Source organism: Ictidomys tridecemlineatus, chromosome 8 (assembly GCF_052094955.1).
Source record: "Ictidomys tridecemlineatus isolate mIctTri1 chromosome 8, mIctTri1.hap1, whole genome shotgun sequence".
NCBI lineage: Eukaryota > Metazoa > Chordata > Mammalia > Rodentia > Sciuridae > Ictidomys > Ictidomys tridecemlineatus.
In genome coordinates, this window is record NC_135484.1 from 156,406,022 (window position 1) to 156,420,045 (window position 14,024).

General features: G+C 48.4%; 1 protein-coding gene and 4 non-coding genes across 5 annotated transcripts; 3 read left to right on the top strand and 2 right to left on the bottom strand.

Moving 5' to 3' along the window:
- Positions 1–978: 978 nt before the first annotated feature.
- Positions 979–1,060, bottom strand: Trnas-uga (transfer RNA serine (anticodon UGA)). Its single transcript has one exon. It is a non-coding gene; the product is annotated as a tRNA-Ser (tRNA).
- Positions 1,061–5,128: 4,068 nt separating this feature from the next.
- On the top strand, positions 5,129–5,200 carry Trnaq-cug (transfer RNA glutamine (anticodon CUG)). The gene has a single exon. It is a non-coding gene; the product is annotated as a tRNA-Gln (tRNA).
- A 3,787-nt stretch (positions 5,201–8,987) lies between these two features.
- Trnas-aga (transfer RNA serine (anticodon AGA)) lies at positions 8,988–9,069 on the top strand. The gene has a single exon. It is a non-coding gene; the product is annotated as a tRNA-Ser (tRNA).
- Positions 9,070–10,486: 1,417 nt separating this feature from the next.
- Positions 10,487–10,870, bottom strand: LOC101956598 (10 kDa heat shock protein, mitochondrial). The gene has a single exon (XM_040283656.2). It carries the CDS (start codon positions 10,868–10,870, stop codon positions 10,562–10,564), a length of 309 nt encoding a protein of 102 aa, XP_040139590.1. The 3' UTR covers positions 10,487–10,561.
- A 2,673-nt stretch (positions 10,871–13,543) lies between these two features.
- On the top strand, positions 13,544–13,625 carry Trnas-aga (transfer RNA serine (anticodon AGA)). Its single transcript has one exon. It is a non-coding gene; the product is annotated as a tRNA-Ser (tRNA).
- The last annotated feature ends 399 nt before the right edge of the window (positions 13,626–14,024 follow it).

Genomic DNA, 14,024 nt, shown 5'->3' on the forward strand with positions numbered 1-14,024 from the left:
CAGGTCCAGGGGCAATCCCAATCTGCCGCACAATTCAAGTCCTAAATACTTTCTCTCCAAGAGAACTCAGCGGGAATTCAGGCAGCAGCCAGGCCCTACTCCCATCAGGAATAATCTTCAACCTCCAACTTCCCTAAAACTCCTATTGTCTTAAACCGGGTACGCCCTAAACCCAAGGACGGGGATACTTCCTGCAAGATACACCCTAATCCTGGATCCACCCTGGTGATTGAGCAGGGTCACTTTTCTCAAACACACATGCAAGGTCACAGCAAATTTCCAAGGCAAGTCCATTTAACATGGGGTACGCTGGCAAGGATTTCGATGCATCATTCCTACTTGGTAATGGCCCTCAGCACCAGCAGCTCGGTTCCCTGGCTCTGGACACCAGCACCGAGTCCAAGTGCAGCCCTCACACTTGCTAGCTGGGTGGCCTTCATCAGATTGTTTTACTCCCGTGGGGTTCAGTTTCCAGATTTGCAAAATGAAGTTAATAGCAGTTTTTGCTTTCTACGAATGTTGCAAATTAACACAATCAAAGTCCTTGGAAGCCTATGTATATATTAAGAGCTTGAAAAATAGGAGCTGGTGTAACATCATCTCACTTAAAAACTACACTGGGATAGTCTGCTAAGCAGTTGTTTCTAAAAAATGTGTTCCCCGTCGTATTTGAGGAAAAGAGCCTTCATAACCTTGTTTAAGGAAGACACCATTTCTACCGTTAGGTGTTGAGCTAGTCATCAGCAGTTCACCTTTAAAATAAAGTGACTTTGGTGATTACACGACGTAGTAGTGGCAAGTCGGTGCCTGGAGCACGGCGGGGACAGAGAGGGAGAAAGGCAGCACACGGGTAATCGCAGCCATCGGAGCCCATCGGAGCGCTGCGCTAGGAGCATCCCAAGTTCAAGGCCAACCTGGACAACCGAGGGAGCGCCCGTCCCACATCAGAAATAAAAAGGGCTGCAGACGTTCAAAACCCGTAGTCGGCAGGATTCGAACCTGCGCGGGGAGACCCCAATGGATTTCAAGTCCATCGCCTTAACCACTCGGCCACGACTACCTGGCCGGCGGCGTTACTTGCTGGAGATTTTGAAGAAGTGAGCGCGCCCCTCGCAGCAGGAGATACTGATAAAGTTGTCACTGAATCTGTCGCCGATGATGTCTCAGGTGACCGAGAGCTTTTAGCTCTGACAAAAGAAACCCACGGAAAACAGAAAAAAGGTGACCTAGAAAGAGGGACAGGCGAAACTCGGAGAGTCCCGGGCAAGAGCGTGGATTCTCTTTGCTCCAGCACGACACTCGCTGGTGCCCACGGGACGGGAGGCCGCCTGGGAGGCCCGAGAGGGAAGCGAGGCCCACCCCCGCGTTGGCTCCGGCGTGGCACGTGGAGGCAGGAGCCTCGCGACCACCGAGCCGCTGGCCTTCCCCTGCGCTGCCCTGGACCTACCGAGGAACGTTCCGGGAGGGCCGCCCGGGGAAGCCGTCCTGCCCGCTGCTCCGCCCGGCCGCCAGGGGGCGCTGCGCCGGCCGCACAGAAGGAAGGGGGGGGCTCCCTGATCCATTCCTTTATCTTAAATCTACAATTTTTATTTTAATTTGCACAAGTACTGACCCTTAACTGATTGGAAGTCTTTTAAAAAGGAAAAAGAAGCCAAAAGAAGCCGGGTGTGGTGGTGACACCTGCAACCCCCGGGGCTGGGGAGGTGGGGACAGGAGGATTGCAAGCTCAAAGCCAGCCTCAGCAGCTCACGAGACCCTGTCTCTCAGCGAAAAATACACAGCAAGGACGGGGTGGGGCTCGGGGGCCGACCAGCTGGGGTGGGGCTCGGGGGTCGACCAGCTGCGGTGGGGCTCGGGGGTCGACCAGCTGCGGTGGGGCTCGGGGGTCGACCAGCTGGAGTGGGGCTCGGGGGTCGACCAGGCTGCGGTGGGGCTCGGGGGTCGACCAGCTGCGGTGGGGCTCGGGGGTCGACCAGGCCGGGGTGGGGCTCGGGGGTCGACCAGGCCGGGGTGGGGCTCGGGGGTCTACCAGCTGGGGTGGGGCTCGGGGGTCGACCAGGCTGCGGTGGGGCTCAGGGGGTCGACCAGGCTGCGGTGGGGCTCAGGGGGACCAAAACAATAAACCAATAAATAAAAATAAATAGTTTGTTTCTTCGTGCAATATTTGAAAGTCACTGGGATAAGGGACTAGGCTATAGTCCTATGGTATAATCTCTCTTTTGTTTTGGCAGTATTGGGGATATAAAATAGGGGTGCTTTACCTTTGAACTACGTCACCAAGTCCCCTGCACCCACTTTGCCTCCTGAGTAGCTGGGATTGCAGGAATGGCCACCATGCCTGGCTATGATATGCTTTCAAAATAGTGTCTTGGGCTGGGGTGTGGCTCAGCGGTAGAGTGCTGGCCTAGCACATGGGAGGCCCTGGGCTGGATCCTTAGCACCTCCTAAAAATAAACAAATAGAATAAATGTATTGTGTCCAACTACAACTAAAACATAAACATTAAAAAATACCAGTATCTCATTAGAAATGGATTCACACAGGAAGTGCAGATGTTTCTAACTGCTCAAACTTTTTTTTTTTTTTTGGTACCAGGACTGAATTCAGGAGTGCTTAGACACTGAGTCACATCCCTAGTCTTATTTATTTATTTATTTATCTATCTGTCTATTTATTTATTTATTTATAGACAGGTTCTCACTGAATTGTTCAGGGCCTTGCTAAATTGCTGAGGCTGGCTTTGGACCTGGGATCCTTCTTCCTCAGCCTTCCAAGCCACTGGGATTACAGGTGTGCAACGTTGTGTCTGGCTAATTACTCAGACTTTTGAAGAGGACTAATTCTTCTATGTGTGTGTGTGTGTGGGGGGGGGGAGGTATTGGAAATTGAATCCAGAGGCCTGCAACTACTAAGAATGTAGCCCTTTTTACCTTTATGAAATTTTTAAATTTGTTCTTTTTAGTTATACATGACAGTACAATGTATTTTGATGTATCATATATACATGGAGTATACCCTCCCTTTTTTGTGGTTGTACATGACTGTGGAGTTGCACTGGTCATGTATTCAGATATGAATATAGAAAAGTTATGTCCGGTTCATTCTACTGTCTTTCCCATTCCCATCCTATTTCCCCTTCCCCTCACTCTGTTCTGTCCTATCCAGTGAACTCCCCACTACTATTCATTGTGAGTCAGCATCTGCATATCAGAGAGAACATTTGGCCTTTGGTTTTGGGGGAGCTTATTTCACTCAGCATCATAGTCTCCAGTTCCATCCACTTACCGGTAAATGCCAGAATTTCATTCTTCTTTATGGCTGAGTAATATTCCATTGTGTATGTGTACCCCAAGCCTCCCTTTTAAGCAACACCTGCAGGTGCTGCCAAAAGTCATATATCCAGTTTTCATTCTTATTTGAGCTTCTCAGCTTGTCTAGGCTGCTATTTTCCCATCTCCTCAGTGTCCCCTAACACCAGGGGAGGGGTGACTTTTAGACAGCATCCCATTACTGTCAGCCACAGTCTCCAAGGGTAGATCAGCCCTGCTCTGTCCTGAGTCTGTAGCTGGGAGCACAGCACTTGGCAGAGCTCAAACTTCTCCTTCTTCACTCTGAGTGTGTGCTCTGAGCACAGTGTCGGTCTGCAGGCTATGCCACTGGTCTGCAGATATGCCTCAAAATATGTCTCAATCGCAAAAGGAGCAGAGAGTGTACAAACAAGACAGAATTCCAAGACCATGTTGAAGAAACTTAATAAATCGTGTTCAAAATATTAGTCATATTTTCGTTTTTATTCCCAAGAAGAACAGTTTCTATTTACTTAGGAAGCTAGAACAGAGTTCTAAAATATCTTTATTATTTGTTTCCCTATTTTTTAAGGCTTTAAATTAATATGGCATCATGTAGTGTATTAATATGCAATTACATAATATAGCCGTACCAAGATGCAAAGGGCATCTCTCGGAGGACTGTTTGGCACATGGCCTCACAAGAAGCATAATAGTTTAACTATAATTTTAAAATGTGGGAAAAACCTATTAGGGTAGCTTTGTTACATGAACATTAATTTGTACATCATCATTAACTAACGTCCATGCAGTATTCTGCTCTCTTTGGTTTTTCCCTTACTTCCTTTTCCTGTTCCAGGACCCTGTTCAGAATACATGCAGTCACAGGTCTCTGTAGGTCCTTTTGGCTGGGGCAGACTCTCAGTCTTGCCTTGGTCTGGGTGATCTTGACAGTTTTGAAGGGTACAGTCAGGGATTTTGAGATCTGCGGGTGTGATGCTGCAGGAAGTGGTTTTGAAGTTCCTGCATAGGCATTTAACTCCTAAGTCTCTCTGCTTCCTACATACTTACTCATTCAATATTTTGTCTTACCATCAAGGAACCGTCGATGGCTATTTTCTAGTTGGGGTAATTTCAACACTATTCTAGGTATTTTTATTTTTGCAGATTTTCTATCTTAGAGTTGCTTGGGCTGTTTCGGCTTTGGCCACCCAAGGCGTGTTGGACGGTTCCCGGAGGCTGCAGCCGTGGCCGAGCGCTGGTCCCGGGAACCGCTGGCGGTGGGGTCGCAGGGAGGCCTGGCGACGCGGGAAGCGCTGCTGCCCCGTCCCTCTGTCCTGACCTCGGGCGCCTTTCCCGGCTGGCGGGCGAGTGGGTCCGCGGGCGGCGCGTCTGACGAGGGGACAGCGCTGCCCCGGGCGAGTCGACGACCCAGCTCGGCCTTCAGACGGCGGCCTTTCTCGGGCGTGGCCTGGCCGAGGCCCCCCGAGGCGGAGCTGGGTACCGGGACACAAAAGGCTTCGCTGGGGGTCTCGACGCCCAGCTCCGGGGACGGTGTGGCTCGCGGCCTCAGGGGAAGGTCCCTCCAGGAGGTTAAAGGCCCACACCGTGCGCACCGACGGGGGGCAGCGCGCCCCGGGCAGCAGTGCGCGGCGGGCGGCCCAGGTCGTCCCCAGAGCCGGTCTGTTCCGGGTTCTGCACCCGGAGCCCCGCAGGGGGAGGGAGCGCCCTGCGGCTGGCGGCGGCACCCGCGCGCGGCTCCAGACCCGGACCCGGGAGGGAGCCGCCGGCAGCGAGGAGACAGGTGCCATCCGGCAGGAGCGCGGTGCGGGCAGACGGGCGGTTCCATGGTGTAATGGTTAGCACTCTGGACTCTGAATCCAGCGATCCGAGTTCAAATCTCGGTGGAACCTGGCGTGGGTCTCGTTTTTGGGGACGATCGTCGGGAACCTGCGGCTCACAGGAGCCATAAGGGGGCACAGGCTCTGCGTGCACCCCAAGACTAGACTACCTGCTTAGACCTTCCCCCCTGCCTGGGAGATGTTCTGCTGCCCAACAGTTTTGAACTGAAGAGCTTCCTTTGATTTCTTTATAAAATGTAGTGACTTCACTTCATGCAGGAGCGCAAGCATCTAAAAGGTATGAGAGGGAAGAGTTTTTCATAGTTTTCCATTTATCTGTTTGCCTAGAGACAGTCATTTTACGAAGCCGGTTAGATATAAAACCCAGATTGATAGGTCGGTCACCACTGATTCCTTGTGTTACTGGACTTTGCAAATTCATGTCTGCTGTATCTAGTGAAGGAGCCCAGGAGAAAATAAAGGAAAAAGAGAAGCCATGTGATTGCAATTTGTGTTCCATTTCAACACCTACCATTTCTATCACTGTTTTCTAGAATATAAAAAAAAGCCAATATTTAGAGGGAAATTCACTTCGGTTTCTTTGAACTATATTTGAAGACCACCTATCAGCTCTGATTGCCATGACTAGTTTCTATTTTCTACTATTTCTTTCCTAGGTCTGATATGGTTCCAAGGGTAACCTCTGAAGTGTTAGATCTGTCATGTGAGCCACCAGCCACCTACAGCCATTACCATCTTGTAACCCTATGCATTCATTGGAGGAAGCCAAGTGCTGGAACAAGGGCTGGCTAACCCCTGGCCTGTGGATTTCATGTCATCTTTATAGATTCTTCTTTTAAAGTCAATGTCCTGGCCCAAAGAGAGATGACAGCTGATTTTCTTGAGTATTAGGGAGGAATACAATGCTCACCGATTGAGCGATCCCTCAGGCTACTTGAGAGAAAAGCTAGAATCCACCATTAACTACCTTTGCCACCTCATTTCCATGAGAAATTTGGGTAAGGTTACATTTGCTGAGGCCCTTAGTTATCAGAGGAGACTTTGCTCACTTTCTCATTCCTCAAGGAAAGAGCACTGTACATGAAACAGCAGGAACTAGGGGCTGTTCTAATACTAATATTCAGTATTTTGAGCATTTGAATATCTTTCTTAGCCTTTTCCTCATTCTAAAATGAGGATGGTAGTACTTTACAGAACAATGCCATAGAAATGAGGTTATGCACATGCTATCGTAGTTATTCTACCTGGTAAATCACCATGCCAGGCTATTCCCTGTTTTTGTAAAACACCAACACCAACTTCATTAAATCAATCTAGAAATTAAAGGGAAATGAGTGATTAACCCCAAAAAACAAACTTAGTTTGCTGAGGATCTTCATAGTGAAGAAATGTGACAAAATGCTGATGTGTCTTTTCATTATAATTTTTTGGTGTGTATGCCTTTATACTTGGGACAGTTTCAGGAAATCCCAGTGCCAGTGCATGAGAAGTGGTCTCCAGGTAGTGGCATAACCAGACAGATCCAGGACTCACCAGTTACAGGAATATAGGGTCAGAGTGTCTTTCGGACAGCTGCTTGATGGGAGGAACCCTGCACCCCAGGGATGGAGGAAGGAGTTTTTGTGCCAAAGCCAACTGGAACCTCCTACATCAGCTGAGAAACAGTTCAGGCATGAGTGGCTGGCAAAACAGCAGCTGACTCTCAATCCCTTTGGTATCCCACAGGGTTTGGAAGGTGTGCTGGGGCCACTTGGTGGGCAAGGTGGCAGTTACAAATGACATGGCTGTGGTCATGTCATGCTGGATCTCTGTTACCACAAATAAGTGGCAGCAAGCCTCCGACCCATGGTGAGCACCATCCTCAGTAGCCATAGGCTAGGTGGAAGTTCTGTTAGACCACTGACTCCAGTTAAAATCAAATTAAAGCAAGCTTATGATTTCGACGGGCCGGGCTGCCTTTCCCACCAAAATCGTGGGACCCAAGGACAGCAGTAAAGCTTCCTTGCAGCCCAGCTGTATAGCCCCAAAAGTTACACAAAAGGGGGGTTACAGACAACAAAACTCTGAGGAGTATAACACACAAATATTAGTTTACATTTTTGCTGACCCCAACATCAGAATTTATGAAGGTCGTTAGAGCCTCAGAGAGGGTCTTTATCTGGCCAGGGAAGACCAGGATTTATGAGGCGTCACTAAGGTTTAGGAAAGGGTTGTTATCTGGTCAGGGAAAACCGGGCACGGGCAGGCATTCCAAGCAGCTGTACAACATCAGCGTGTGGCCAGCTACACAGACATCCTAAAGTTCTTACAGAAAACAGAAATGAATCCTTCATAACTTGTGACCAGCTGGCTTCTGATCTAAAGAGAGGACTAGGCTAGGTCCTCAGTTCCAGCACATGAGGAACCCACCCTAGGTCAGGAGGCTGAAGACCTGGTCAGAGTGTGAAGAAACCAGTGCAGATCAAGTCCAGTGTCTGACCCCGACTCAACAGAGACCCTGGAGAGGATCAGAGTTGGCCGGATGGATCTGAAGTTTGTCCAACAGGCTCCTGCTAGGACTCCCAGAGGAGCTGATTGGCACTGCCTCCTGAACCCTTTCACTTCTTGTTCTCTATCCTAGTCACTGGTGGTGCGCATTTTTAGTCGCTGGACTTGCGCTTTTCTTGATTGTGGGTAACCCACCTCTGTTGGAGTGCAGGTTTATTACCTCGTGAAGGATGACTGACTGCTGCATTGGTGAAGGGTCAGGAATCCCCAGGCGGTGCCCAGGCCACCGTCTCGCTGATGACTTCAGCTGCAGAGCCGGGACAGACGCCCCCCACCTGCAGCCCTCCTCCGGTGAGCACCCTGCTCCTGGTGGAAGGCTTTCCGCACACCGGCTCCGAGCCGTCTCCGGTGGTTTGGGAATTTGAATCGAATGCTTCAAGCACTGAATTTTACCCAGCGGAACCACAGAGGCCTCAGCCGTGTGGAAGGGAACTAAAAAGAGCCCGTGAAACGTCACACTCCAGACTTTATTCACGTCTTTACCCAGAGGTCGGGAGGCGCGGGAGGAGGGTGGAGGGAGGGGACGGAGGACGCGGGTTTTGTGGGACCGTCGGAGATCCGACGGCGACTTCACCAGGCGGAGCCGGGAGAGGGACTCGCGGTGGGGTTCGGGGGTCCTGAACGCCCTGCTCCGCCCTCTCCTTCCCTCTCCCGGGTGGAGGCTAAAGCGAAGCCGGGGAAGGGCCGCAGTTCCCGGGGTCCTGCGGGAATCCGCGCGCGCAGGCCTGGAGCGCGGAGAAGGGCGCGCGGACGGACGCGGGTCCCAGATGGCAGCCCCATCCTCCGTCTCCCTCCCAGCAAACGGTCTGACGTTGTCGGCGTCTAAAAACTATCAGGTGGGAATTAAAAGGGGCAATAGCGACATCGCCCGCGGTCTGCAGAAGCCCGCGGAGAAGCGGTTCACGGGAAGGGTCGCGCCGCGGTGCAGACAGTGCCGGGCTCCGACGGCCGGGGGATGGAGTTTTACCCGTTGAAGCAGGGCGCTCGGTGGGCAGACCCAGGGCAGCTCTTGCCCCAGTGTCCGAGCGTTTCCCGGGGCCAGCCGACCCGAGCCACCAAAATCGACCCCAGGAAGCTCCGTTTCTGGGAAGGTCTCCTGTTTGGTCTCCTCCCGTCAGGCCACCAGAGTATGGGACCTTCCCAGTTCTGAGGCTGCCTTGCTGTCAACTTGCCCCAACAGGTGGCATTCGTCGTGCACAGGTGGACAGGCACCAGGTGGTGGGGAGACCCAGCCTTGGAGGAAGGCTGGGTCCGTGCAGTTACTTACCCCAGCGAGCAGCGCGCTCCCCACGTAGTCGTGGCCGAGTGGTTAAGGCGATGGACTAGAAATCCATTGGGGTCTCCCCGCGCAGGTTCGAATCCTGCCGACTACGCAGTCCGTTGACTTCTTGGCTGGAGACACACCCAGTTTAAGGTCTGGTTTTGTACCCCACTCATGGGGTGGGTAGGTGCCACCATCCAGAGTGGTTAGGGCTGTTGGGAATCTTTCTCCCCTAGCCCAGCGCTGGCTCAGTTTATGGGTGGAACACACCAGATCCCTTCAGTGTGTCTCTTCCCAAATGCAAAATACAACGAAAACCCTGGAGTTGCTACACCGGTTTGGGCACCTCCTCATCGCGGCAGGATGAGCAAGGTTTGGCTCTGGCTATTATCCCCTGTGTATGCTACTAATTTGCTAATTACTTTACTAAATACATTCTTGGCACCATCTACAAGTCTCAATAAAGTAGGTGACCAACTAATCCTTTATTTTTTTCCTTCCATATCTTAAGAATCATTGGTTCTCTTTCCCCCCACCACCAGCTACTCTTACCAAAGCACATACCATCATAAATAAATTCTACATAAATAAATCCAGTGCAGAACCCACCCTGTGAGTGCAATTACAGTGAACCTAAAGAAGAAAGGTTTCAGGATACTCATGGCCGAGAACTTGCGTGGCCTAGTAGGACCCTCCCTCTTGCTAGCTCTTTCCTCAAGCAGAAAGGGAGGATCTCACCAATGAAGGGCTTCTTAGAGGAGATCTCAGCAAGCCTCAAAAGGGAACTGAGGTGATAGTCTACACTCTGGTCTAAGCACGGACCACCCATTCTACTAGAGCCACACCATGTCTCCTTACAATGCACCAAATGTGAGCTGTGAGGACCCTCTGAGAGGGGAGAATCTCCAGGCCAGGCTTGAGGAAGCTCCAGGTGTAGGTGCACCTTTGGTCTCCCAGTTTACAAGATGGAGATGAGTTATTTGTACAGGCATATTTCAAAGGTGGTGTTGTTTTATCATCTGCATATTTAATTACAGCTTAGTGATGGTGATGCTTCCTGATTCCATTCAGGTGTTGTGACATAAAGACGATTCTTCAATACAAAGGCCTGTCAGTCTGGCTTCCATGGTCTCCAACAGCATTTGTGAATCCCCTGACTCAGTGTCCACAATTGTCAGTTTTGCATCAGGGACATTTCTCTGTGAGAGGGTGAATACATTTTACTTTATCTACCATAAGAAGTTGAGCCAAAAAGTAAATTAAGAAGCTGTTTCTTAATAGCTTTCTGACCATTGTTTGGGAAGAAGAATTTACTAGCTCCCTTTTATGGTTTTGAGAAAGACATAAAATAACCATGAAAAGATATTTGGGTTCCAAACAGATTTCTTCTAACTCTATTTTTTTTTAACCATTCATTACATATTTTATTTGGAAATGTTTACACAAGTACGTGGAATCTAAAATTTTGAGACAGTGGATGTTATTAGATTATCATCAGTTTTATCATTATAAAAGACACATGGAAATTATTTTCATGATGAAAGAATTCAGAACTTCAGTGGAATGGGCAGCTTCACAGGATGCCATTTCAACAGTGATTTGTTTCAGTCTACACACTTTCCAAGAATGTCACCATCTCTAAATAAGAAATAATCCTTGTCATCTACAACTACTCTGGAGCCTCCATCCTCTGGGAGAAGAACTTTATCTCCAACTTTCACACTAACTGGCTGAATCTCTCCACCCTTTCCTTTAGAGCCTGATCCCACAGCTACTACTGTTGCTTGCGATACTTTTCCTTGAGATTTTTCTGGAAGCATAATGCCTCCTTTGGTTACAGTTTTGGCTGCACTCCTTTCGACCAATACTCGGTCAAAAAGTGGAAGAAACTTTCTAAACGCTTGTCCGGCCATGACTCCAGCTGCCGCTGCAGAGACCCGCAGTCCAGCCCTAGTCATCTAACTCTTCAAATAGGTTTGTCTCACATAAGCCCAATTCATCTCCACCCCCCCACCCCACCCCCCCAAAAAAACCGTACTCGGCACTATGCCAGGAAGGAAGCCTTTCCTGGGGAGGGTGTGCCCACTCCTGGGTCTGTGTCTGTCTCTGCCGTTTGAGGACTGAACAGGCACGTGTCTACCTACAGCAGACTGCTCCAAGGCTTTCCTGAGCCACACTGCTGACAGGATGGCCAACTTGTCCTTTGCTTTTCCTTTCCTATTTCCATCTTCTGAGAACAAACAGGAATCCTGCCGGGTTTCTGTTCTCGCGACTAAAAGGCTCAGGGGTCACTCTAGTTAAACTGGGCTAACTGGGCTGCACAAAATAACCACACAAGAGACACAAATACCTTTTTCTTTGGGGTCGCTGTGATGGCTCCTCTGACCTTAAGGGTCTGCAGAAAGAGAGAGAGTGAGAGCACGTACTGACCCCTTTTGTTGAGGAGAAGCTATTCAAATGAGGCAAGGGGTCAGGTTTCAGGGGGCTGAGTCTGTCTTCATGATGTCCACTGTCAGCAGGTTGACTGACACCTGGGTAGGCCACACCCAAGGGCACAGTAAGAGGAGGGGACACACACAAGGCACTTCCATGGAAGATTCTATCCTAAACAAGGCAAGGGGTTATATTACAAAGGAACAGGTGAGCATAGCTTCACCCATGGGGCTGTAGGAAGACACACCCATTTCTGTGACTGAGTGCCTCAGCACCCAGCTGGGGAGTGTAACTCAGTCACCCATAAGGTTGGCTTCCCACAGAATCCCTTCAAGGATCTAGATGTACAAGTTGCTTCTGTATATTGAAAAACACTTTTTTTTTCCCACTCAACACCTTCAAGTCTTATTCACCTAAAGTTACAGATTTCAATGTTATTTGTGCCTTTCCCTTTGCTGCTGCCTTTATGCTCTCAGTGATGCTCTGTTTCTACAGACTCTCCACGTTTTGCAACATTTATTTGCAGGTTTATACAGTATCTCTCCTAGTGGACACTAGAGCCCGAGGCAGGGGAAATGCTCTGTGCCTTGCTTAACACTGCCCCAGCACTCCAGTGCATGGGTCAGTCCATTCAGAGTGAGTTTTTTGACATCATGAAGTGTAGGAAAGAGATTAACCAGTTAGTCCCACTCTGTAATGGTTAGCACCATGGGCTCTGGATCCAGTGAGTTCAAATAACTTGTTTCTTTCTCAGCTTTATTGCCTGTTTTTGTTTAGTTCTGGTTTTTGTCTACCTAAACCATACTAGCAAACTTCATCCCTGACATATTTATAAACGACTGTGGAAGGATTCAGGCATCTACATACTACATGATAAGGAAGGAAAAAAAGGGTCAAAAGTAAATACTTTTGGGGCTGGGGTTTTGGCTCAGTGGTAGAACACTTGCCCAGCATGTGTGAGGCACTGGGTTCACTCCTCAGCACCACATAAAAATAAATAAATAAAATAAAGATCCATTGGCCACTAAAAAAATATTTAAGAAAAATATTTTTTAAAATTTTTAAGTAAACACTTTTAATTAAAATAGTCTAAAAAAGAATAAAATGCCCAGAAATTAATTTAACAACAGAAGTATAAACTTATACTCTGAAACACTGATAAAAGAAATTGATGAAAATTGAAATGAATGAAGACATCCCATGTTCATGGAGCTTGAGACTTGATATTTGTTAAGATGGCACTATTCCTGGGGCTGGGGTTGTGGCTCAGTGGTCCACTGCTCATCTAGTATGAATGAAACACTAGGTTTGATCCTCAGCACCACATAGAAAATAAAATAAAGATGTAGCGTCCACCTAAAAATTAAAAAATAAAAAGATGACAATATTCCTCAAATTTAACTTTAAATTTAATGTAAAATGATCATAATTTCAGCAAATTTTTGGTAGAAGTTATCAAGTTGTTTAAGAAAATTATTTGGAATTTCAAGAAACCCAGAATAGCAAGAACAACTAAAAAGAAAAAAAAAAAAAAAACTAAGACTCACACTTCCAAATCTCAAAATTAATGTCAAAGCAATAGTCAAGAACACATGGCACTAGGAGAAGGATGAACATGTAGCTTCATGGAAGAGAGTTGAGAGTTCAGAAATCAAGCCATGAGTCTATGGTGGGCCGAGTTTTGACAAGGTTCCAAGATCCCTGTGGCAGAAAGAATAAACTCTTCAACAAGTTGACAAAATTGAGTAACCACTAGTTAACAAAGAAATTGGCCTTACCTAACACCTTTTACAAAAACTAATTCAAGATGGTCAGGCAGTAAATGTAATAGCTAATATTAATAAACATAGGGTACATCTTCATGACCTCAGACTTGGTAGCCTTGTTGGAGTTAACACCCAAAGCACAAGAAACAAAAGAGAATACAAAAGTTGACTTCATCAAAATTTAACTTTCGTGTTTTAAAAGACGCTATCAAGAAAGTGATGGCCCTAAGAATGGAAGAAAACGTGTGGAAATCATCCATCTGACAAGGGTCTGGCGTCTACAATATACAAAGAGCTCTTAACAACTCGACGATGAAAGATAAATAACCGGCTAAAAATGGGCCGGGCTCACGAGGTTCCATCTGTAGATCCGACGGAGGGCTTCGTGTAGTCGTGGCCGAGTGGTTAAGGCGATGGACTAGAAATCCATTGGGGTCTCCCCGCGCAGGTTCGAATCCTGCCGACTACGAGCTTGGAGTTTTGGAATCCATGAGAAGAATATGAGACGGGTCTGGTGCACCCCAAAGGCTGCGGCCTGACTTCTCACCTCCACATCCCTTCTAGGTGGAATACCACTGAAACTCTGGGGACACCCACAGTGTCGTTGTAAAACTTCCAGAGTTATGTTGTGTGTGAGTGAAATTCATGACTTTTGACAAAAGTGCAAAAAAAAAAAAATAAATAAAAATCAGGGGAGGAAGGGTAGTGTTTTACACGGTGTAGGGACAAGTGGACACCCACCCCAAGATGGACTCTTCAGTCATATGAAGAGCCCAGTCGTGGAAAGGAGGGGCTGGTAGAGTGGACAACATCGAGATTTAACTCCTTGGCTCCTAAAGCTCCTGGTGACACGCCGAGGGAACACAGC

What these genes read in the sequence shown, in the direction of transcription:
- LOC101956598 (XM_040283656.2), bottom strand. Translation starts at nt 10,870, where the DNA reads ATGGCCGGACAAGCGTTTAGAAAGTTTCTTCCACTTTTTGACCGAGTA.